Here is a 22,947-nt window from a genome sequence, read left to right on the forward strand (position 1 = left end):
ATTTCCCTATATATAGCTGGATTCGTTTCTTTCTCAAGTATTATGAGGTCATGGTAGAGCGATGTCAATAGCTGTCAGAAGTATTAGAACATACCAGTAGTGGAAAATGGACTGCCATCCTAAAGCGTGCAAGTTCAGGACCGATGGCGTCCCTTGGAGTCCGAGTCGTATCCTCGCCAATCTATGGTCGCAATCCGATGCAATCTTAGGCTCTAGGGTCAAAGAAGCATCACACTGTATGTTCGGAGGATTCTAAGTCAAAATCGATGGAATTTGAAAGAATTGTCTTTGCTCATGGTATGAGGTGATGTTGAAGCTCAATGTACTATTTCTGTTTAGGCTTGGTGTCACTCTAGCCCGTGCGAGCATAGCGCGAAATTCTACCCGAAGTCTTTCACACAAAGATCTAGCATTATCGACAACCACAAAGACTTCATTTTCCTTTTCTACGAACAGTGAATCAAGATGGCTAAGAGAGGGTACGCACGGCTATCAACATATCCGCCATAACAGGCTCCTAGCTGACTTGAATACCTACAGACGCGGTGGTGCCTCGGGCAACAAGCTCAAGATGACTCTCGGTCTCCCAGTGTACGCACCACTTCCTACCAATAGCGCCCAATGCCTGCACTCTAGATCTAGACTGACTTGGCTTCCACAGCGGCGCTGTCATGAACTGCTGCGACAACTCCGGCGCACGAAACCTCTACATCATCTCCGTCAAAGGCATCGGTGCCCGTCTCAATCGTCTTCCCGCTGCTGGTGTTGGTGACATGGTGATGGCTACAGTCAAGAAGGGAAAGCCTGAGCTGCGAAAGAAGGTCATGCCGGCTGTGGTGGTACGGCAGAGCAAGCCGTGGAGGAGGGCGGATGGCGTCTATCTGTACTTCGAGGATAATGCTGGTGTGGTGAGTGATCATCCTTGTGTGGATGTGAATCTTAAGGCTACGAGACTGTCGAGATTGCTTTGGTGGACCTTATACGAGAAGAGATGGGATCAGCGGCAAGATTGGCATGACTGCAGCTGGGACGTTCCAACGGTCAATCGCGGCCTTTGAGCAATGACACGCTGACGCAGCTATCCTACAGATTGTCAATCCAAAAGGTGAAATGAAGGGGTCGGCTATCACAGGTCCCGTAGGAAAGGAGGCGGCAGAGCTGTGGCCGGTATTTACTTACCCGTCCACCGTGCGAAGCTTCTGCTAACAAGCATCCAGCGTATTGCAAGCAATTCGGGTGTCGTGATGTGAGGATGGTGAATTGCATGGAACAGCAAGAACGAAGATGAGCACTGATAGCTTGATATAGCCTCTGCCGTGTCTAGACAGCTCAAATCAATGGAGATGTTTGCAAACGGAGGCGCTGTCACCAGCTGTGTCTCTGTCTATTGTGCATCAATGCGATTCTGTGGGGCCAATTGCTGAATTGCCAATGGATGTAGAGCGCCATAGTAGAGCAGCCATGAGCTGTTAATAGGCTTGATTGTATAGTGTAGATTTGGAGCTAGCAATGCGATCGCCAGCTGAAGCTCTGTCCAACATCTTAACTTCTCCCCTGAGCTTCACCCACAATCCAACCTACACACATGTACAGGTAGGAAATTATTCTTCATGCATCAAATCTTTATAGCTATCTGCTGTATCCTCTACACAGTTGCAAATCTATCGACATGCTACCTGTATCTCTACCCGCTTCTCAAAGGCTGCAGCTTCCCGACTCCACCCGCCCAACAGGACGCCCAGACCTCCAATAGCTACATCGCAGGCCAAGTCCCACCTTTCCGTCTCCTTGTACTCGGAGACCCCCAGTTAGAGGGTGACTCGTCCCTCCACGAAACCACCAATGGCTCCTTTCCCAGTCTCGAGAATGTCTGGTCAGACATAAAGACCGGCAGAACCCGAGAGGAGCGGTCGGACATATTCCTGGCACACTGGCGAGATCTTATCTACACGGACATACCGCGCCTTTTCCAGTCCTACCGCAAGCGATTAGACCTCTTCGGCAATGACTACTACCTCGCCCACATCTACCGCTCGCTGCACTGGTCTACGCACCCGACACATGTCGCTGTGCTGGGAGACTTGATTGGGAGTCAATGGGTCACTGATGAGGAATTCGAGCGACGGGGGACGCGATATTGGAAGAGGGTGTTTAATGGTGGCACCAGGGTTGAGGACGAGCTCACCGACAAAGTTCGTACTGAGATCATCGGTCTGGATGAGAAATGGGTGAATAGGGTCATCAATGTGGCTGGAAACCATGACATCGGATACGCTGGTGATATCACTTCGGACAGGCTTCAAAGGTTTGAGAGGGTCTTTGGCAAGGTGAACTGGGAGACAAGATTGAGGCTGCCTTTTCCTGAGGAGGAAGGTCAAGAAGTACCTGAGTTGAGGCTCATTGTGCTCAATTCGCTGAACCTCGACCCGCCAGCGCTCGACTCAAGTATTCAAGCCGACACCTATAAGTTCATGAACGACGTCATCTCGTCTTCGCGGCCTGTCGAGGACAAGACCAGTGGGACCATCCTACTCACCCATCTACCGCTCTACAAAGAAGCTGGCGTGTGCGTGGACGGGCCTTACTTCACCTATCACCAGGAACAGTACGGTGCTGGGGTCAAGGAGCAAAATCATCTCAGCTACGATGCAAGTATGAACATACTGGAGGGAATCTACGGCATGAGTGGGAACCTAGAAGCTCCTGGCAATGGCTTTGGCAGAAAGGGCATAATATTGACCGGCCACGATCACGAAGGCTGCGGCGTCTACCATTACCTACCTGAGCATGAGGATTTCGCGTCGAGAGCTTGGGCTGCGGAAAATTGGAACACGACAAGCTTTTCTCGACACGGTGCCGTTCCAGGTATCCCTGAAATTACGGTCCGAAGCATGATGGGCGACTTTGGTGGAAATGCTGGCTTGCTGAGCGCCTGGTTCGACCCCAACGTCAAAGAATGGAAGTTTCAGTACTCGACATGCGCTTTGGGATCACAGCATATTTGGTGGGCAGTACATGTCTTGGATATGATTACTGTTGTGTATTTGGGTATCGTGGGCTGGAGACTATATGTACAAAACGGCATCGTTGGATGGAGCCTATACACAGCTCGAGAGAATGGGGATGCTAAGGAGAAGACGCTGTGAGCCCATGGAGCTAAACCCGAACCGGATACATAGTTGGAAGGGCCCTTCACCAATCAATACATCACTCGAGAACGCCCAAAGAGCGATTGAAGCTTGGCATTGGCATCAATCCCGGTGTCCCAACCCGACTCTATCTGAGATTATGACCCGCCTCCCGTCACCGCCCTCAGCAATCCCATGTACAGATTGAACGTCACCATCATCCCTGTGGGCCTGTGTATAAAGTTGATCTGGTACGTGTTTATGTAACCTCTCTTGGTCATCCTCAGCATATCCAACGCAAAGTGCTGTACGATTATCCAGCTGACGACGACCCTAGGCGGCGCCACAACCTCTAGTAAAAGCTGTCCAAGCCATATTTGGTAACCACATGAAGCGGGAGTCAATGTGATGGCCGCGTACGCGGCGAGGTCCTCATAGAAGTCTTGCATAACCGCGGCGGCCGTGCCGATTGGTAGCATACAGGTAAAATCGTGTTGGTCGACTATCCATTCTGGGCCCATGAGGTATGGCACAAAGGTGACTCGAGGCTTGAGCAATGTTGGAGCGACAAAGGGTAAGGCATCCAGGCGGTCAAAGGAGAGTCCTCGGCGCGATGCATGGTATTGGTTTCTTGCCTGCTCATGTGAGACTAGGGAAGACAGAACAATGATGAAAATGGTCGTGGAGAGTATCAGCAGCCTGGATAACATTGGTGGCAGTTGCAAGGACTGCGAGAGATTTTCCCGTGCGAAACGGAAAGCGCAAAATGCAGACATCAGGCTATATGCGTCATGGCCGTGGGCGGGAATAAAGATCCTATCCAGAATGTCTCCTATTGGGTCAGATTATAGCAACAGTGCCGATTGTAGCCTGTCGCTTGTGGCATTTTGCCCTGAGCGCGTTTTTGGACTTCATCTTTTGGACGGATCAGCGTAGGATTGCTTTCTTTCCCAACGATGCGTCTCCATTGGACGAAGATAGATCTTTTCAATCTTATGTAGCATGCACGGGCTACAGATAAGAATGACCTGCAGTATCATACTACCATACAAGCCTTCTCTAGGCATATCCCGTCACAACCCTTATCTGTAGCTGTACCCCAATACAATAACAGAAGGATGTGTACTTTCCGTTGCGGCTTCAGACTGAAAAAACATCAGTAGTCCAGTGGTAAAGCCAGGTCCTAAGTAGACCCTTCCCAGTTTACCGTGTGACGTAAGCTCTTCCGTGCAACTTGCGAGAAGCCTCAGGCTCTTAGGGTCAACAATGCGTTTGCCCGAATTATTGCCTGCTCCTTCATGGCATCTATTACACCATCACATAACAGCATTCTGAAACGTCGTACAATAAAGTCATTGACCTCAGCCCGCCAAAGTTGCTTGATCAACCCTCCTCTCCTACAGACCTCCTCCCGCAACATGGCTTCTTACCCTAAAGATAAGAAAAATCCTAAATTTGGCCATCTCCCTCTGTCAACCTCTGGTCCTGAAGAATGTGCTTTGACTGTATTCATTGCCCAACTCCCTTACCCATTCTCTCGACCAACCCATCCTGACTACCGATCCAGGGCTCAGCACTCCTCCGTTCCCCCTACCACAACAAAGGTAGCGCCTTTCCATCCAATGAACGCAAAGACTTCAAGCTCTACGGCCTACTACCTCCTAATGTACAGACGTTGGAAGCCCAGGTCGAACGAGCCTATCGACAGTATTGCAGTCGTACCGACGCCTTGGCGAAGAATACTTTTATGACGAGTATGAAAGAGCAGAATGAGGTGCTTTACTATAAGGTACGTGTCCTAATCTACCTCCTCTATTCTTTTCTAGTTCGTTGAACTCTGCTTGCGTGCATCGTCGCAAGATACTGACGGCCGCTTTCTTTGCGCATCTTTCAGCTGATACAAGAGCATCTCAAAGAGATGTTCGGTATCATATATACGCCTACCGAAGGTGATGCCATACAGCACTTTTCAAAGGTGTTCAGGAGACCAGAAGGCTGCTTTCTGAATGTCTTCGACCAAGATCGGATTGAGGACAATCTTGCTCAATGGGGTGATCCTGAGGACATTGACTATATTGTCGTGACTGATGGTGAAGAGGTGATTCTCCATGGACCCAGTTGACTTGGTTCGGAAAGGGTTGACCAGAGGACAGATTCTCGGCATTGGTGACCAAGGTAGGGAGGACCGATTCCAGTTTCATGGCACCCGCTCATGGTTGGCACAGGCGTTGGAGGCATTTTGATCTCCGTTGCCAAACTCGTTCTCACTACTCTTTGTGCCGGCATTCATCCCTCTCGGACATTGCCAGTCGTCCTTGACTGCGGTACAGACGTGCGTCACCTCTCTATTCGAGATGTTAACAAGCAGCTGACCATAGTCCAGAACCCCCAACTACTGAACGATGATCTCTACCTCGGTCTTCGACGACCGCGAGTACGTGGTAAAGAGTACGATGAATTTGTCGACAAATTCGTCCAGTCCGTACGCAAGTTGTATCCCGGCGCCTATCTACACTTGTAAGTTGCATCCGCAACGCTTGAATACCTGATACATTGCTCACATGTGACAGCGAGGACTTTGGCTTGACCAATGCCCGAAGAATACTGGACAATTACAGGCCAGAGGTCGCTTGCTTCAATGACGACGTCCGTACGTACATTTCGGAGCTGGTTATTCCTATTTTGTAATGGAATTGAGTCGCCAGACATGTTTCGGGAGCAAGAAGACCTTTTCACTCAAGAGATCTGTCTTGCAACTCCTTCTCCTAGCTCGATTAAACAGTGCTGACTCCGAAAACTGCGTAGAAGGAACAGGAGTCATCACACTGGCTGCTATCATGGCGGGTCTCCATGTCAGCGGCTTGAAACTCACAGATATGAGGCTGGTGGTCTTTGGCTCTGGAACAGCAGGAATCGGCATCGCGGATCAAGTTCGAGATGCCATTGCAGCTGAGAGCGGCAAGTCCAAGGAGGATGCAGCGAAGCAAATCTGGTAAGTAACAACAAAGATCCAAAATTGATCTTCGCTCACGATCTCCTGCAAGGTGCGTTGATAAACCTGGACTCTTGCTCAAATCCCAGGGTGAAGACCTCACGATCGGCCAAGGCCCATTCGCTCGCGATGACAAAGAGTGGCAGGGCAAGGACCACAACGACCTCTTTACCGTGATCAAGGAAGTCAAGCCACATGTGTTGATCGGAACATCAACGAAACCAAAAGCCTTCAGCGAAGAGGTAGTCAGGGAGATGTCGAAGCATGTTGAAAGACCTATCATCTTCCCTTTGAGCAATCCTACTCGGTTGCATGAGGCGGATCCAAAGGACATCAATGAATGGTCAGAGGGCAAAGCTTTGATAGCTACTGGTAGTCCTTTCCCACCTGTGGAGTACAATGGCAAGAAGTATGAAGTTGGTAAGTGAGCGGTAGACAACCCCTCCATGCAGGACCAGAGCTGATCATCTCTGCAGCTGAATGCAACAATTCGACTGCATTCCCCGGCATCGGTCTTGGCGCCGTCTTGTGTAGATCACGCCTCCTATCGGACAAGATGCTTGTAGCGGCAGTAAAAGCCATAGCCGCTCAATCGCCTGCTCTCAAAGACCCAGACAAAGGGCTCGTGCCAGATGTCATCGATGTACGAGAAATCAGCGTCCACGTTGCAAAGGCAGTCATTAAGCAAGCCATTGAAGAAGACCTAGCTACCGAAAAAGATATCCCAGAGAACGACGAGGATCTCGAAGAATGGATCCGAGAGCAAATGTGGGAGCCACGCTACCGACCCTATGTCCGCGTCGATAAAGAAAAGGCAAGTAAGCACGGGAAGGGAGAGCTTGGAGTCGGCAGCGTGAGGAAAGAAGCGAAAGGACCGAAGCCTGAATAGTCCCTTTTCCACATCGCACGTGCGTACCTGTATTATAAACATAAAAGCTACACCTCCGTAGGCGCCAAAGCAACAAGACCAAACCCAACCTCATCCCCCAAAAACGTCCGCACCCCCAAATCCAGCGCCCTCCCATTCAACGCACCCTCGCCCCTTCCCCTATCAAGCGGCCCCCTTCATCCCCCCATTCAACGCCCACAAACGCCCATCATCCCCTTTCAGAAACGTAACGACATGACACCCGTACTCCTCCCCCCTCCCCAACCTTCATCTCCCCAGCCACCGCGTCTCTTCGCTGCGCCGCTCCGATCTCGGAAGAGTCGCAGAGCAGCTGCGCTTTACTAATTCGGATCGGACTGGAGTCATGAGAGGTTCAAGAGGGACCTCGATGTTTGAGGACGTGAGGTTGATCGATGGTTTTGATGGTTTTGATGGCGTTGTTTTCGATATCACTGCACTTGATTGATCAGGGGCCGGTATTGTGGGAGCGGGTGTACGTGCTATATGGCACTGTCTATCGGTGGTTTGATGTTGATGTGATGAATAGGCTATCTGGATGGAATTGGAGACGAGGTTCTGTCCTATCGGCATGATGCCACGCGTCTAGGCTGAGGCATAATGGGGTCAAGGAGGCTGGGTTTGGTGAGTCAGAATACTATGGCTCCTTAGACTCTTGTCAGTTTCACTTTTGATGAACCCATCTGCGGATCTGGTCTAAGTCACAGTCAACTGGCTTCTGTTACTGTACGGCAGATGGCATTCATGGCTACGGCTACAGACCAGATGTGTCACCGTCCAAACCCTATTTGTTAATAATCTCCACCTTGCCTGACGATGGCGATCGTTCTGCGAACAGCCCGTCTCTGATCATCACTTCAGTCGGAGGGCAAGATGATAAAACACGCCCTTCGTCCCTGGACAGCTGCTCCACCCACGGTGCTGAGTACTGGGCTAGCCTCATCCGCCAGTCTTACGGCGCCTTATACAGTGGTGGAACGCTAGACACGGAATGTCTGAAAGCTCCTCGTCGACGACGTGCAGGTAGGTATGATATGGAGAGTCGGGAGACGGGTTCCGCGGGGCATGACGGGGTTGTTGCTCCTCGCAGCCATATCTTGTGTTTTCCGAAGGGGTATGCTGATCTCCGAACTTTGCTAGATCGAGACAGCGCCGCTCTCGCACTTGGAGTTGGGGGTGTTTTGTATCCAGGTAACTCCGAATCGAACATATCAACAGGTGATCAAATACGAGAGAGATATCGTGCTCCTTCGGAAAGCGATACAAGCCCGGCAAAAAGCGGAAGAACAGGCTAGAGCCGAGGCGAGACACCATACCGAGTGGAATCAGCGGGTTCTTCGTCAAGGTCCGTGGGACGGAGTCAAGGATCCACTCCCTCTCACCGGGGCGCCTGCACTGCCTATGCCTGTCACGATCAGTGATGAGGAGAGTTTGGCAGCGTTCTTCAACCACCTGAGTGTTGGGGATTCTCATGATACGTTGATTGTACGTCTGCTTTTTCAAACAGCTTTCTTCCCGATCGATCCGTTTTCGAGTCAGCAGAGCTAGCAGACGGCTTGGTCCCACGCTCCGTGACCCTGCTATAACCCAAATTTTCGCGTCGACAAACTCATGCTCGAAAACAAACGCCTATTGTTTATAGTTGTTCACAGCCTGTTTTGGTGGCTTCGCCCCGAAGTTTGCGTTCTTCTCCTCAAAAAGTATTGTTTGGTCGCTTGACTTTTGCTAGGGTGCTCGTCCCACCCAATATCTCTCAGCTAATGATCAGTCTGGAAAGCAATAACTTCATTCGCCACTTCTTGCTCGGTAATAATATGATTGGGCCTGTGGGTGCCCGGCTGATCTCGGACTTCGTACTTGCGCACCCCGACCGCATGGAGACCTGGTACCTTGCCGGTAATTGCATTGACCTCGCTGGATTTGAGCGCCTTGTCTCTGCGTGGACAACCTCGACTTCCATCACCAACATCTGGCTCAAGCGAAATCCACTTGGTCCAATAGCGTCTACTGCCCTGTCCGAATCGATCACTAAGACCTTGAAGTTACGCACCCTCGATCTCGATCAGACAGAACTGGGCGACGGAGGTGTTGCTCATCTCTTTTCACTTCTGGCAAATCACCATAGCCCCACTTCACTGAGACATATCTACCTGAACGCCGTAGGGATAGGCTATTCCGCATGCAAGAGTCTCGCGGATTACCTCTCATCCCCACATTGCACATTGGAGTCAGTCTACCTCAAGCGCCAACCCCATTGCAGACACTCGCGTAAGCGTACTCGCTGAAGGCCTTGCGGGCAGTAAATCACTACTTCGTCTGACTCTCGCTTCCTGCGGGCTGGAATCCGAGGGGCCAAAGTCGATACTGCAAGCTCTCAAAGGCCATCCTCGACTCATAACCATGCACATGGGACCAAAGCTTTGCACCGGAAAATCTTGGCATACGATACAATTACCTCGGAGATGATGTGGTGGACAGTGTAAAGGTACTGGTGTCAAGCTGCGAAACACTACGAATGCTCGAGCTTGGCACGACTGGCATGACGCGATCAGCGCTTGAGTCCATTTCAGAAGAGGTAGTAAAATCGGAGACGCTGGTGGTCTTCGCACCAAAGAGCGTGTACAACAAGGTCTCCACAAGGGTCAAGCTCTCTGTGAATGAGCGCATCAAGGAGAATGTTCGGCAACCATAGGGGGTACGGAAGTTGCTCGCTTCGATGCCGAGGAAAAGCGTTGGTTGATCAGCCCCAAAGATGGCATGTAGGACAGCTTGGAGTCATGCCCCCGTGGTATTCCCTTTCGAGAAGAAGGCATGAACTATGATGGTCCTTTCCTCTTGCAACTGATAGATTGATCGACCTACCTCGCAGTCCAACGCATGACGCGTAGGCTGTTAGGTATCTGCACACTGAGTGGCAGCCTTGCGGTATCCCAGAAGCGGGTTAAGGGGTCGAGTATCTTTTGTTGCTTTGCTAGGAAGCGACAAGATGCCTGTGGAAGACAAGTCAAGGCACCGGGAGATGTTCGTACTTGTAACAATCGAAATGAACAACCACAGTAAGATATCCTTACGCAAGGTCTACTCTTTCTAAAAAGCAAATGCGATCTTTTGAATGCTGGGAATATGCCTTACTTCGATTGTGAGATAATAATCGGGCACAGGTCAAGAACACGCCGAGTAGAAGAAGTGAAAGCCGAACACTGGTTTCACTCCGACCCTCTAGGCATTCTAGCGGCCACAACAAAATGTAGAAAATTCTTGCTGTAGGGTCAGTCTCGCTCTAGATGATTGAGTGCAGGGAAGGAGGAGAGGCTCTGAGAAAACCTTTGGAAGAAACTTGGCTAGAGGCTAAGGCCTAAAGAAGTAAGATCTGTCAGCTAGCGTCGCTCTGAACCTCATCTCTGCGATCCCGTCTTCGAGTTGGACATTATTCAGAGCCTTACAACCCCTTGCTTCAGAGCTTGCCTACACTCTTTACAGGTATCGTTCGCCTTTGGAGAAGCCGCTGATTCAACAAGCCATGGGTAAAGCAAAGCGTAAGCACCCTGACATCGAAGAGACCCTCGCGAGGCCCTGGTGCTATTACTGCGAGCGGGACTTCGATGATCTTAAAATCCTCATCAATCACCAGAAGGCCAAACACTTCAAGTGCGAGCGATGTGCACGGAGACTGAACACGGCAGGCGGTATGTGGTCCTCTCACCGGCTGTCAAGTTCTCAGCTAACGCGGTTTCTAGGTCTGTCGGTCCACATGACTCAAGTCCACAAGGAAACCCTCACCATCATTGAAAATGCGCTACCCAATCGATCAGGTCTGGATGTCGAGATTTTTGGCATGGAGGGTATTCCGGACGATGTCGCCCAAAGCCACAATCAGCGCGTCCTACAACAGTTCGCCCAGGCTGAAGCTGAGCGCCGAGCTGCGACAGGCAACCTTGGACCTGCAGGGGGAGGAGGCCCAGCCAAGAAACCCAAATTCGAGCCTCCATCTGATCTGAAGAAGCGCCTGGCAGAACACAAAGCAAAAAAGGCGGCAGAAGAGGCAGCTGGGATTAGCAGTGGAGCCAACACGCCGGGTGGGATGGCGCAAGGCAATCAGAGCCCAGGCTTGGGTCAGAGTCCTGGCAACTATGTGAGTCATTCGATGACCCTGTTCATCCAACTTCGACTAAGTGGTCTTGAGCAGGCCGGCTCGCCAGGTTATCCTCCCCAGCAGCAGCAACAACAGCAAATGCCTTTTGGAGGCCCACCTCAAAACTCGTCCTATTCTGCCTTTCCTCAACCTTACGCTCAGCAACCACCGCCCTTTCAACAACCGCAGTCTCCATTTCCTCCGCAACAGCAGAATTTTGGTCCACCTCAAAATCAAGGCTTTGGGCCGCCTCAGCAATTCCCCCAGCAAGGCGGGCCGGGCTTTCAACCCCAATTTCAGAATGGACCGCCTCCTCAATTTCAGAACAGCCCTCCTCCATTCCACAATGGTCCTTCACAATTCCAAAGTGGACCGCCTCCTTTCCAGAACGGACCACCGAATCAGTTTCAAAACGGTCCACCGCCGTTTCAGAACGGGCCTCCACCCCAATTCCAGAACGGGCCTCCAAATTTCCAGAATGGCCCATACAGCGGTTCTCCGCCTCCTCCATACCAACAAAACCAATTCCAGCCTCCACAAAATCATACACCATTGCAGCATACCATACCCCAGCGTCCTGGAAGCTTGCCGCCAGCACCTGGACTGCCTCAAAGACCTTCCTTTGGTGCTCCGCCAGTGAACGCTTTCCAAATGCAGCAGATGCACCAAGGACAGCTGCCTGGGCCGCCCACTCCTACAGATCATTCTCACAATGCTCAACAGCAGCATGGTCAAAATGGAGGTCTTGGTGGGCCAGCGGGCAGTGGACCTCCGCCAAGCTCGCTCCCGGCCCCTCTTTCAGCCAACGCTACTTCTCTGGATGATCTTGTTTCAGGTGCGGCCAAAGACGCAGACAAAGCTGCGGGTGCTGTAGAGACCAAAACAGAGCTGCCTAAGGTCGAAGAGCCTGCCGAGGAGAAAAAGGGGAAGAAGGAAAAGGACAAGAATATGAAGCTGATATACTCAGACAACGACGTCAGCCCAGAAGAGAAGATGGCACAGATGCCCAGGTACGCATTCGCTCCTATTGGATAGTGAGTTCGGAACATGGCAACAGCCTGGGGCAAGCAACTACCACAGCAGACTCCAATCTCCACTCGGATGCCTCAATATATCATAACGCTGTCAGTCCTACAACAATTCGTTTCATCATTCTTTAAATCGACCTCCTATGCAAGTATCATACTGGGCTGGATAGCAGGAGATGGAGACAGATAAGTCACCGGCTCAATATTACGCATCGGCGAGTGTGCTTCATTGATCATCACAGCGGTACCTTTAGCTCATTTCGGATTCACCCTTACAACCTCGGCTTCGACGTGCACAACATACTTGATGACGGCATCGGGGTGAGTGGACTTGCTGGTCACCTGGGAGATTGCGTCTGACTTGGGGTCTTGACTGACAGTCGTCCTTGAAGGATGTAGCTGTCGCGGTGGATGGTCTCGCGCCAAATAATAGATAGCAGCTCATAATGGGTTCGGCGGTGCTGCTCTATGTAAGTGCAACATGGTTAGTCGTCTCATCTCTCAATCGAGGTCCTTGTTCCTGAACTGGCAATCCTCTACTTTACAATGAATGATTGAGGCAAGGAAAGAACGAGAGTGGATTGGGGACGTTTGGGATTAACGGGGGCCTCACTATGGTGCGTCCAAAGCTCGCCGCCCCAACATTGCAACAATCTTGCCATGTCCAGCCCATAGCCCTCCCCAGGATTGTAGATGTGCTATGACCTTCCCAAGGACGACTCTTTGCACGTGTTCTGTTTGCTTTCTTTGGATTTTGCCTCAGCAACTCAGAATGCATTTCTGGGGCTTAGATTAGGGCCGTTGCTTGTAGCACTTGTAATCAATGCTGGTAGCTGTAGTTAGACATTCATGATACAGCTCAAAGATTCAACTTCGCCCCAGACAGTGCTCTAAAACCCAATGTGCCAAGGCGAATGTTGCTAGCGTCATTGCGGATACGCCGCCAAGACCTTAAACCAAGTAGATAGCAGCAGCTTCTCATTCTTACAATTCCATGTCTGTTCCCAACCTCACGCAACCAACCCCACGCACTGAACGATCCTACCCTCATCCTACAGTTAGCCATAAGCTCCATCAACCATGGCCTCCAACGATATGGAGATCGACAGCTCCCCGCCCCGCAACGGCTCCAAACCCTCCACGACCGATCAGCACACCTCTGCCGGAGCTGTAGCCGTGCGCTCGATCGAGGGCTGGATCATACTCGTCACCAACGTGCATGAGGAGGCGAGTGAGGAAGATTTGCAGGAGCTGTTCGGCGAGTACGGTGATATCAAGAACCTGCATATGAATTTGGATCGGAGGACTGGGTACGTCAAGGTACGCCTACACCACATGGCCAAATTTTGGCGGCTCAGCAAGTGCAGTTGGCATGCCCAGTGATGGGTATACAACAGGTTGAGGAAGATCAGCCGCGAGAGTCTGGGCTGACTTATGGCGCCTTTACTACAGGGTTACGTCTTGGTCGAATACCCCACCGTGGCGAATGCCAAAGCGGCTATTGAAGGCGCCAATGGTACAAAGCTGCTCGATCAGACTATTGGGGTGGACTTTGCCTTTGTGAGACCGCCGCCTAAGGAAGGAAAGCAGGGGCAGGGGAGAGGTGGAGGGAAGGGAGGAAGGGGTGCGAGGAATAAGAGTCGGAGTCCGGAGGGGGATGGGGTGAAAGATGAATAAATGGCGGGTAGAAAAAATGATGGATGCGAAGGGCGGCAAGATAATGAGGATACTGAGAGGCCAGTACGCGGGACATTCGATGTCACCAATGGAGAAGATGGATGGACATGTGGTGCACATGGTGCCGAGAAGCTTCATCACGGAGGCTTCATCGGCATGTCTGTTTCTAGAAGCTCAGGTATGCCCCTTTATGACTATGGCCAAGGTCTATGCTAACGGCAGGATAGTGATACCAAGAAATGATTATGTTCGAGACTTTTGCATTGCTCGACAGCAAAGCCTTCTTTACTTCCCTGCCACAGAAAGCTTTCTTAAGCCCTATGGCCTCCTTCAACGTCCTCGTCTCATGGTCCACTACGCAAGAAAATTCCTCTTTCAGTAGATTCTCACACCCCAACACTCACGCAGAATTACAGGTCAGAACACAACAAATGCCTCCACCTGCTCCTCACTCCACTTCCAGAATGTCTTCGCGATTCCCGTGCTACCCTCCTCCGCTGCCATCGCCAAAACCAAATCTTTCCTCAAGTCATGATAGAATCTTCCTCAAGGAACAATAGGCTCCATTCCTCCATTCATCCACCTCCGGACTCAACCCCGCAAACGCTTCCGTATACGCACCAAAAGTTGGATCCTCCTGCAAGGTCCACAAAAGCAGTAGCTGCACCAGCTTCAGCATATGTCGATTCGGATCGCTTTTCAGCGCGCCGGGCATCAATGATACGCTGATGGTATCCTCACCTCCATACCGTCGCGCGGACTCGCTGCTGTGGAAGATGTCGCTCGCTTTGCTGGTGCCGCATTTCGTCGCCGCTCTCTTGTCGATGTGATAATCGAGGTTGGCCATGTCGATGCCGTTTTGCGGGCTGGATATCTCGGCGCTGTTGGATGAGACCCAGACGACGGGGACAGAGTGTGCGGGTGCTCTTTTCGCTGTGAGGGCGGGCATGGGGCTTAGGAGTTTCGTGAAGAGGAACAGGCCCAGGCAGTTGGTGCCGAGTTGTAGCTCGTGGCCTTGAGCTGTTTTGCTACCTTGCGGTGGTAATAGGACGCCTGCGTTGTTGAAGACAATGTCCAGCCGGGTGTTCCCGGCGAGAAAGCCTTCAGCGCGATTGCTTTGATCGTTGATAGGTCCGCGAGATCGAGGAGAAGATCTACGAGCTGGCCTTCTGACTCTGGACACTGGGCTGATGGATCCGATGGTACGGAGTGCTTTCGTTCTCGGAACGAGTTGCGAAGATTAGACTTTGGCGTGCTTGAGAGAGGAGAGGTTGGCGAGTGCTTCGCCAATGCCGGAAGAGGCGCCGGTTACGGTGAAGAAGCGGCCAAGGAGAGAGGGGATGGGGGAGGTGGTATAGGTGGGTGCGGGTTCGGGAAAGCTGGCTCCATTGGTAGCCCATTGAAGAGAATGGGCTCAATGAAATGGAGAGGAAGGAATCAGGCATGGTGGGAAGGGCAAACGTGCGGGAAGGACCATTCAGCAGGATATGATGATTGAGACTGAAGGCTTTAAGATGCTCCATCATTGGCCTCGGAAGATCTGGCTCACGAAGGTTGTCTTGTATCAATGACCGTCCTTGTGGGCTAAGTCCAGAGGAACAATTCGATCTAACCAGAAATAAGCGATTGCTTTTAGCGCGGACCGACGCCAGTACAGCAAGGAAACAACGATGTGCAAACGCTGTGTCAGGGCTCAATCCTCTGGTATAACATGCAGCTATGCGACTTCTCAGTTCACATCACGAGCGTCAAGGTCGCATCTCCGCCATATGCATGGTAGAATCCGTACCTTTCATAAACCCGTCTACCCAGATACGTACCTTCCACGTACGCTTCCAGGCCCCTTTTATCAGCCTTACGTCTCCCCCCCCATTCCACCAACAGCCCAGCCGCTCCCTGATTGCGATAATCCGGATGTGTTAATAGAACATTGAAATTACAGAACAGTCAGGATCAGAACTGAACAAAGCTTCCCAGCGCCACGGTCAACAGAAACTGACATGCATGCGGCGCAGCCATGGTCCTAGGTCTCCAAGCCCTCAACTGCGTATACATCAAATTACACAAGTCCCTCAGCTCGCCCTCAGGGAAACATGTCGCGTCGAACTCGCCGAACGGCGCCCGGTACGGATTCGAATCGTAGAATTTCCACAACGCCCCGGCTACAATCTTGCCGGTGTCGGTGTCGGTGACTTTGATCCATTGATCATGGGGCTCCGTTCCGCTTCCTTGAGACTGTACCGCAGAACCCTTCTTGATGGCTTCTGCTTCGGCGTTGGGTCCGTGGCTAACATCTGGGAACATGAGTTCCCAGACGGCTTATGGGGGGTGCATCCATGCGGCCCATTGGGCGGCGAACAGTTCGTCCCAGTCTTTGTCGAGGTCTACTTTGGTCACTTTCAAAGGCATGGTGAGGGAAGTAAGGGAAGTAGGTCTTGAATGTATGACTGATCGGCATCAGGAGATTAAGGAACGGAGAATTTCGTGCGATAGTGTCTCATCCAGCGGTTTTCGGACGTTGCACGGTGATCAGCATACACTTTTCTCAACCGCGCAATGCTGTAGGCAGCAACATAAGATATCTTCCACAGTTGCGAGGTTCGGAGTGCCAGCAATACTAATCAACGCCAGGACTAGCGGCTTTGAATCTCATCCAAGAGGCCAACGGTTGTAGGAGGCCACAGGTGAAAGTAATCACGCTACTGCAGCCCGGAAACTGTGCAGTCAAGGTGGCGTCCAACATCACTACTTTGTCATCGCTTCGCAGCCCCAAACACTTTTCTCTTTGTGCTGGTGTTTTTGAAGTGGTGGGTGGAAAGAATACGCTGATTCGCTCAAATGTCGTCGACATGCATATGGCATGTAAGGATTGCAGTAGCTTTGCCATGAGATATCAGCTGCAGAAGCTGACCTATCCAGATCTATAATTGTGGACCCTGCATAACCACTTGCACTCTCGTGCAGCAACCCCGCACGATGTCCCTGTGTACTTTTACTGTATTGTTCCGTCTCTTGTCGAACGCAAACTGATCTCAAGAGCTACCTAGGTACATCCTTCTTCTCCCACTCTTGTACAATTTATCCGACATAGTATGGCTTCGCTAACAATCATCGGGGTCTCCCTCCTGCTATTGCTCTTGCTGTACAAATACTTTCTATTCCCCATCTTCTTTTCCCCCTTATCAAAGATCCCCAATGCCCACTTTTCAGCGTCCATCCTTCCACTATGGATCTGGTCTGAACGACGAAATAGTACAGCAGTCCGCACTCTTCTTGCTCTCCATGAAAAGCATGGTCCGGTGGTAAGACTTGCACCGAATGAGATCAGCGTGAATAGTGCAGAAGCGTTGCGGACGGTCTACATCGGCGGATTCGAAAAGCACAGATGGTATCTTGACCCCTTTGTGAATTATGGCACTCCCAATATGTTCACCATGTTGGGACATAAGCCACACTCGGTGCAGAAACGCATGGTATCAAACCTCTATTCCAAATCTCATTTGCAGAGCTCCATAGATCTGCAGGCCATTTCAGACTGCTTGTTCTTTGATCGGTTCCTGCCAATAATGCACGAGGTTGATAAGCACGGTGGGGAGATGGATGTGTTGGAGTTCATGCAGGCTGTGAGCATGGATTTCACCTCTGCATATCTTTTCGGCTTGTCCAATGGCACCGATTTTATGAATGACGCCGCATATCGGCGTCACTGGCTCGAAGAGTTCAAGACCTTCAAGGTCCGGCTTCCGCAAGAACGTGCAGGTGGGGAGATCGAAAGGTGGTGCCTCTCAATGTGTGAAGCTGCGGAGCGCTTCATGAACTTGGAGAAAGCGAGGGACGGACCACTAGAAACACAGCCTGTGGTCTACGGACGCTTGGCCCAATCTCTCCGAGAAGCCGCCCAGTCTGACGCCCCCAGCTTGAAACCCACCATGATGACCGCGGCTTCGGAAATGCTGGACCACCTGGTGGCCGGGCACGAAACTTCCGGCATCGCCCTCACATACCTCATGCACGAACTCTCCCAGCGCCCCGACCTGCAGGACCGTCTCCGCCGCGAACTCCTCACCCTCAGCCCTCCGCCTCTCAACCCGGCACCTAACGACGGAGCCAACGCAAACGCGGGACGGTGTCTCCCCTCCCCGCGCTCCATCGACGCCCTTCCCCTCCTCAACAACATCCTCCAGGAAACCCTCCGTCTCTACGCCCCCGCGCCAGCCCAACAGCCGCGCCTCACCCCTTTCTCTCCCAACGGCACGGCCATCGAGGGCTACGGCAAGATCCCGGGCGGCGTCAGGGTCAGCGCGAACCCGTACTGTCTGCACCGCAACGCGGCCGTGTTCCCGGCGCCGGAGAAGTGGGTCCCGGAGCGGTGGGATGTGGGGGGCGAGAGGGGGGAGGAGATGAGGAGGTGGTTCTGGGCTTTTGGCAGCGGGGGGAGGATGTGTTTGGGGAGTCATTTCGCACTTCAAGGTGGGTTGTGGATTTCTCTGCCCTGCTGGGTTTCTTTTTCGGTGGCTGATGGTGTGTAGAGATGAAATTGGTCGTTGCGGCGGTTTATACGAATTGGACGACGGAGATTGTGCATGGTGGGGGCATGGAGCAGGCGGATACGTTCATTTCGGGTCCTGTGGGGGAGAAGTGCGTCTTGAGGTTCAAGCGCGTTTGAGGGTTGGTTGTGTGGGGGAGGTGGTATTGATCGGTTTCATACTGATATTGTTGCTTCCTCACGTCTGTCCCACTGCGGGTCTCAGGGAGATGAGTAGTGCTGGGCTTGTCGAGTAGATGGAGGGGAATTATGGGAGAAAGACGGTGATTGTTCGTGCGTAGAGGCCTAGTGCTAAAGCACCATCATGGATCTCGCACTCAATGAGATATGAGACATGGTACGATCTCTGAAAATGCCGCACTGTTATTTCAGTCATCGTCATGCTATGCACACATGACGCTGTCTATTCTCGCCACTATCCCCTCAAGAAACCGAACCAAGCAGGCAGCCAGAGCCAAAGGAACCTACAACCACATCTCAAAGATCGTTCATGTAATCCTAATGCACAACACCTCACCGCTATGCCGTCATACATAGCCTTCCCACCCCTCGACCTGCCCAACGTGCTCCTCGACGTACCGCCCCCACGGCGTAACCGGGCTCCGCAGGCCGAACTGCACGCCCGATATGTCCAGGGCGTAGTCCTCGCCGTTCTTCAAGAAGACGTGCAGCACGCGGTGCTTGTCTTTGGCCGCCTGCCAGTCTTGCCGGATGAAACGGCGCCGCAGCGTCTTGAGGGAGAGGGTGACTTGGCGGATTTCGGTGGCTAGGTCTGAATGAGACGTCAGCGGGTTGGCACAAGGTCGTGGCTTTGCTACTTACCTTTCAGTTGCTCCTTCACGGCCTTGCCCATTTCTCCGGTATGTCCGCTGCCGATCAGACACGCTAGGTATGCTCGCTCGTCTTCACTGTTCGCAGGCATGGTTTGCAGGAGTGCGATGGCATCGGTGGTTCGTGGCGCAGCGTCCGATTCGTGCAGTATCATGTGGTTGCGGTTGAGGCTGCCGCTCTCTAGCATTGTCATCACTAGGGTTTGACAGTACCCGTAGTATTCCTTCTGGAGCGCTTCCCCGGCTTCGTACAGCTTTCGCCGAGCTTGGGCGGCCGTGCACGCCGCTTCGTGCAAGGACCGGTTGGCGGTTTGGCAGGTCGGGCTGCAATAGTAGGTGCTCGCGACGAGACCTTCGGTGCTGGAGGGCGCTGCTTCGCATCCTTTGCATGCTTCTGTTGTCAGATGATGGCATGAGGCACAGGGATGGGCCGGATTGTCGGGTTGGGTAGGGGCTTTGTGGGCTTCGTCGGCGTTGACCTGGCGGGGATGGGGTTCGCTGGGTTCGGGTTCGCGGGACTGGAGTTCGCGCGTTTGGACTCCGTCGCTTCGGAAGTCGGATCCTTGGAGTTCGGGTCTTTGGAGTTGGAGGGACTGGAATTCGCGGACTGCTTGGATTGCCTTGCACAAGGCTTTGTGGTGGTGCCAGTCAGCTTTCTGGCAGGATGCACTGCAGTACTTTGTCGTCGCCACTAGCCCTCCGGAGGTGGGATCTTCTGTTTTGCAACCCTTGCATACCAGTGTTGCTAAACGTCCGCATCGTGCGCACTTAAGTATATTTGGGACAAGTTCGTCCATGGTGTAGAGAAGCAATAAGGCGTGCTGGCGAGCCGTGAAAAATAAGAAGTGTTGACAATGGAATGCTGCGGCGGAGTTGAGATGTGAAGATAGGGAAACAGAGCCGGATGGGAATGGTAGTCAACCCTCTCTGAAAGGGAAGGAGGTTGGCAGGCAGAAAGATTTTTTGAGAGTTTTCAAGAAGTATTTGATGGTCGAAAGGAGAGACAGTCCTTGGGCACGGGAAGTCAAATATGCCGGCAGCAGCTTAAGTATACCTTAGAGCCTAAATGAGCACATCGGAAGCTGCTAGAAGGTGTTGCTTTGTTTTGAACCTGCTGCTGGCTGGAACAAACCTTGAGCCGCACTCCATTTCGAGTCTTCGTCACATGACTCAGCCCTGCAGAATTTCTTCCATGGGCAGGTACCTTACACTCACAAATACTCACTCCGCACATCTCCTCTCCCACCCTGTCGCCCTCCACACACCATCACCATCCGTGCTATCGTCATACACAGCATTCCACATGGCTTGCGGTCCGATGACAACAGAAGCACTCCACAGCTTTGTGGACGTCCTTGCCTCCAGGGACTTCGCGTCCTCCGACTTCATCGGTCCTCTTCCCACTACCCCCCAATTCCTGTGCAGTGGAATATGGATCGCAGGAGGGCTCTCCAGTGTATTTGGGGGTCCAATCATGGTCTGCTGTGTGTTCCCACTTATTACGCCATGCCATGATCCACATCAAACTCTCCATGTTTGAAGACGCCCTCGCGTCCAAACTCTACAAAGTATTCGATGTTGACGCGATCAGAGGAGCCATCATGAAGTCCTTGTCGATACGGATCGAAGGGCTGCGTCCTTCACCGACACACCTTGTGCGCCCACTGAAACCACCGGTGCCGCAAATCTGGTTGGCGGACGTCATTTCATAAAGCTGTGGAATCATCGAGCTAGTCGTCATCTCGGAGCAGCAATCCGCTCTTTGCCTGAGTCGCAATCATCAGGGTATTGCGGATGCAGCAACGTTGCAACGTGTGTGTAGGCAGTGTATCGATGTGCGACGGCTGTGCGTGAGGTGTCTTCAGCAATGGAAATTCCACCGGGTACCAAAGAGATGGTATTGCCGGAGGGCATTCTAGTCCAGGCAATTTGAGCTAGCCCAGCCGCCATCGACCGTAAGCTCCCCCTTGATAGTGGAAAAGAAGCCAGATCGCTGACAGCATCCAGGCCTGCAATCCCTCACAGCTGCGCCACTGATCAAAATGTCCCAGACGACTGACCGAAAATGACCCCTTGAGTTCGATATCAAAGATCTCTCCGACGCCTTTGCGTGGCATTGCGCGCCGACGAAAGCAACGTGATGGTAGTTTTTCCCCTTTGTGAAACAGCAAGACACGAAGCATGATAGAGAAAAGTATGCATGAGAACAAAGCTCCCAACAGGATCGCTGACGAAACACTAGTTATGGGTTCTATGCGATACAATCACCATTTGATAGGTACTTGCAGTTCTTAACATTCTCTCAGCCCTTGTGGGGGGGGCACGGCGCAGGGCTCTCGAGCTTGCGCGCCCCATTCTTTCAGAAGCATAGGCTTCCAGAGTATCTCCCAGAATTCAGGTCATGGCATCTCCCAATTCTAGAATCTCGGAGCGTGTTTTGTCAAGTGCTGTGCAGTCTCTTGATGAAAAAGGTTGGCCGTATGACAAAGAAGAAAGGGAACCTCCACCGCGGAACGGTTCCGATCGGTCATGTAGGACGTCACGTGAGGGTACTTTCCTTCACTATAAAGTACTACCTCTCAATTCATCAAGCTTTAATCTAAATGCGTTGCTCCCAGTACAAAACCTCCACTTGCTAAACTGCTACTCTATCTTATAATCACCTCTAGATGAGCAAAAAGCCTTGACCTTTACCAGCAGATAGCTAAGTCTTCTCCCTTTCTTGGCTCCATCTGCTATGTTTTCCCACCAGACTTCATCGTCTTGATTGGCCGGAACAACAACAAAGTGTGTTGTCTAAGCCAAGTATACTTCCAATTGATATTATCCTCAAATTGACCTCCACCTGGTCCAGTACGCACACCACTCTGGATGCCACTCTGTGGCCACGACTCCCTCTAGATATCCTGTCCGTCACCATCGAAAACACCGCAGACCGGGAAACACTTGAGATTGGGCGCGAGGCGACAAAGGAATCGAGCTCCCTGCGCCATGTTGCTATCTGGAAAAGCTACAAAACACACGATCTGCGAGAAAAATATCTTGCGTGCTCCCGAGAATACTAGTAACCACGATTCGTACACCTCCTTGGGAGACGATGAAGCGAGTGACTGCACTCCCAATAGGGCCGGACGACCAAAGCGCCAACTCTTCCTTGAGTTTAAGAGGTACTCCTATCAAAGTTTCACACCATACGTTCGGCGCCTGCACCTCCAATTCTATCTTGCTCCGTCGGATCAGCCAAAAGATCTAGTACGCTCGGAATACGTCAGACATGCTTCGGACACGGTCCTAGCTGAGGCAAAAGCCCTTTAGGAGATCGAACATTATTGGGGAACACGGGCCGGGGAAACCCGCTCGCGATTGGAGGTCGGGTTGGGGCGGGGTTTCTAGCAGGCATTCCGGCCGACTTGCATCCCTAGATCTCTTCTTTGAGCAAGAGTAAGTAATTTAAATGTGTCTTGGGTTTTGGACCATTTCCAGAGTTCCCAAATAGTTGACTAAGTCCAATTGCTCCTTGCAGCAACTGTCCCTGTCGACGATGATATTCGAAGGTCTAGCCAAGAAAAACGACATTCAGAACTTTTTCTTTCAGGATCCCAATTTCTAAGATTTAGGATTGAATTACTTGAAGTCGCTTGGATAGGTCGTGCTTGAGGGTCCACAACCCACTCTCACACTGTCATGGAGCGCGTTCGTGTATGCAC

At 51.9% G+C, this 22,947-nt stretch overlaps 11 protein-coding genes across 11 annotated transcripts; 8 read left to right on the top strand and 3 right to left on the bottom strand.

Annotated features, from left to right (window-relative positions):
* Positions 1-465: 465 nt before the first annotated feature.
* HO173_008571 (uncharacterized protein) lies at positions 466-1,250 on the top strand (the record flags this gene model as incomplete). The annotated part of the gene is made up of 5 exons (XM_037310469.1): positions 466-479; positions 541-591; positions 662-908; positions 1,090-1,167; positions 1,218-1,250. 5 exons carry the CDS (start codon positions 466-468, stop codon positions 1,248-1,250), a joined length of 423 nt encoding a protein of 140 aa, XP_037162702.1.
* Positions 1,251-1,610: 360 nt separating this feature from the next.
* On the top strand, positions 1,611-3,146 carry HO173_008572 (uncharacterized protein; the record flags this gene model as incomplete). Its single annotated transcript, XM_037310470.1, has 1 exon — positions 1,611-3,146. One exon carries the CDS (start codon positions 1,611-1,613, stop codon positions 3,144-3,146), a length of 1,536 nt encoding a protein of 511 aa, XP_037162703.1.
* A 140-nt stretch (positions 3,147-3,286) lies between these two features.
* HO173_008573 (uncharacterized protein) lies at positions 3,287-3,649 on the bottom strand (the record flags this gene model as incomplete). The annotated part of the gene is made up of 1 exon (XM_037310471.1): positions 3,287-3,649. One exon carries the CDS (start codon positions 3,647-3,649, stop codon positions 3,287-3,289), a length of 363 nt encoding a protein of 120 aa, XP_037162704.1.
* A 35-nt stretch (positions 3,650-3,684) lies between these two features.
* On the top strand, positions 3,685-7,009 carry HO173_008574 (uncharacterized protein; the record flags this gene model as incomplete). The annotated part of the gene is made up of 10 exons (XM_037310472.1): positions 3,685-3,702; positions 4,696-4,917; positions 5,023-5,226; positions 5,282-5,303; positions 5,354-5,460; positions 5,512-5,645; positions 5,699-5,778; positions 5,934-6,120; positions 6,173-6,540; positions 6,597-7,009. The coding sequence occupies 10 exons, from the start codon at positions 3,685-3,687 to the stop codon at positions 7,007-7,009; spliced, it is 1,755 nt and encodes a 584-aa protein (XP_037162705.1).
* Positions 7,010-7,627: 618 nt separating this feature from the next.
* HO173_008575 (uncharacterized protein) lies at positions 7,628-9,719 on the top strand (the record flags this gene model as incomplete). The annotated part of the gene is made up of 5 exons (XM_037310473.1): positions 7,628-7,651; positions 7,729-8,100; positions 8,168-8,512; positions 8,680-9,254; positions 9,446-9,719. 5 exons carry the CDS (start codon positions 7,628-7,630, stop codon positions 9,717-9,719), a joined length of 1,590 nt encoding a protein of 529 aa, XP_037162706.1.
* Positions 9,720-10,547: 828 nt separating this feature from the next.
* HO173_008576 (uncharacterized protein) lies at positions 10,548-12,194 on the top strand (the record flags this gene model as incomplete). The annotated part of the gene is made up of 2 exons (XM_037310474.1): positions 10,548-10,713; positions 10,765-12,194. The coding sequence occupies 2 exons, from the start codon at positions 10,548-10,550 to the stop codon at positions 12,192-12,194; spliced, it is 1,596 nt and encodes a 531-aa protein (XP_037162707.1).
* A 1,073-nt stretch (positions 12,195-13,267) lies between these two features.
* HO173_008577 (uncharacterized protein) lies at positions 13,268-13,864 on the top strand (the record flags this gene model as incomplete). The annotated part of the gene is made up of 2 exons (XM_037310475.1): positions 13,268-13,507; positions 13,640-13,864. 2 exons carry the CDS (start codon positions 13,268-13,270, stop codon positions 13,862-13,864), a joined length of 465 nt encoding a protein of 154 aa, XP_037162708.1.
* A 16-nt stretch (positions 13,865-13,880) lies between these two features.
* HO173_008578 (uncharacterized protein) lies at positions 13,881-14,246 on the top strand (the record flags this gene model as incomplete). The annotated part of the gene is made up of 1 exon (XM_037310476.1): positions 13,881-14,246. The coding sequence occupies one exon, from the start codon at positions 13,881-13,883 to the stop codon at positions 14,244-14,246; it is 366 nt and encodes a 121-aa protein (XP_037162709.1).
* Positions 14,247-14,393: 147 nt separating this feature from the next.
* On the bottom strand, positions 14,394-16,273 carry HO173_008579 (uncharacterized protein; the record flags this gene model as incomplete). The annotated part of the gene is made up of 3 exons (XM_037310477.1): positions 14,394-15,076; positions 15,865-16,151; positions 16,224-16,273. The coding sequence occupies 3 exons, from the start codon at positions 16,271-16,273 to the stop codon at positions 14,394-14,396; spliced, it is 1,020 nt and encodes a 339-aa protein (XP_037162710.1).
* Positions 16,274-16,956: 683 nt separating this feature from the next.
* Positions 16,957-18,530, top strand: HO173_008580 (uncharacterized protein; the record flags this gene model as incomplete). The annotated part of the gene is made up of 2 exons (XM_037310478.1): positions 16,957-18,334; positions 18,394-18,530. 2 exons carry the CDS (start codon positions 16,957-16,959, stop codon positions 18,528-18,530), a joined length of 1,515 nt encoding a protein of 504 aa, XP_037162711.1.
* A 407-nt stretch (positions 18,531-18,937) lies between these two features.
* Positions 18,938-20,037, bottom strand: HO173_008581 (uncharacterized protein; the record flags this gene model as incomplete). Its single annotated transcript, XM_037310479.1, has 2 exons — positions 18,938-19,182; positions 19,233-20,037. 2 exons carry the CDS (start codon positions 20,035-20,037, stop codon positions 18,938-18,940), a joined length of 1,050 nt encoding a protein of 349 aa, XP_037162712.1.
* Between the last annotated feature and the right edge of the window lie 2,910 nt (positions 20,038-22,947).

This window comes from Letharia columbiana (genome assembly GCF_014066305.1).
Source record: "Letharia columbiana isolate WasteWater2 chromosome Unknown Sc0000032_s0, whole genome shotgun sequence".
NCBI lineage: Eukaryota > Fungi > Ascomycota > Lecanoromycetes > Lecanorales > Parmeliaceae > Letharia > Letharia columbiana.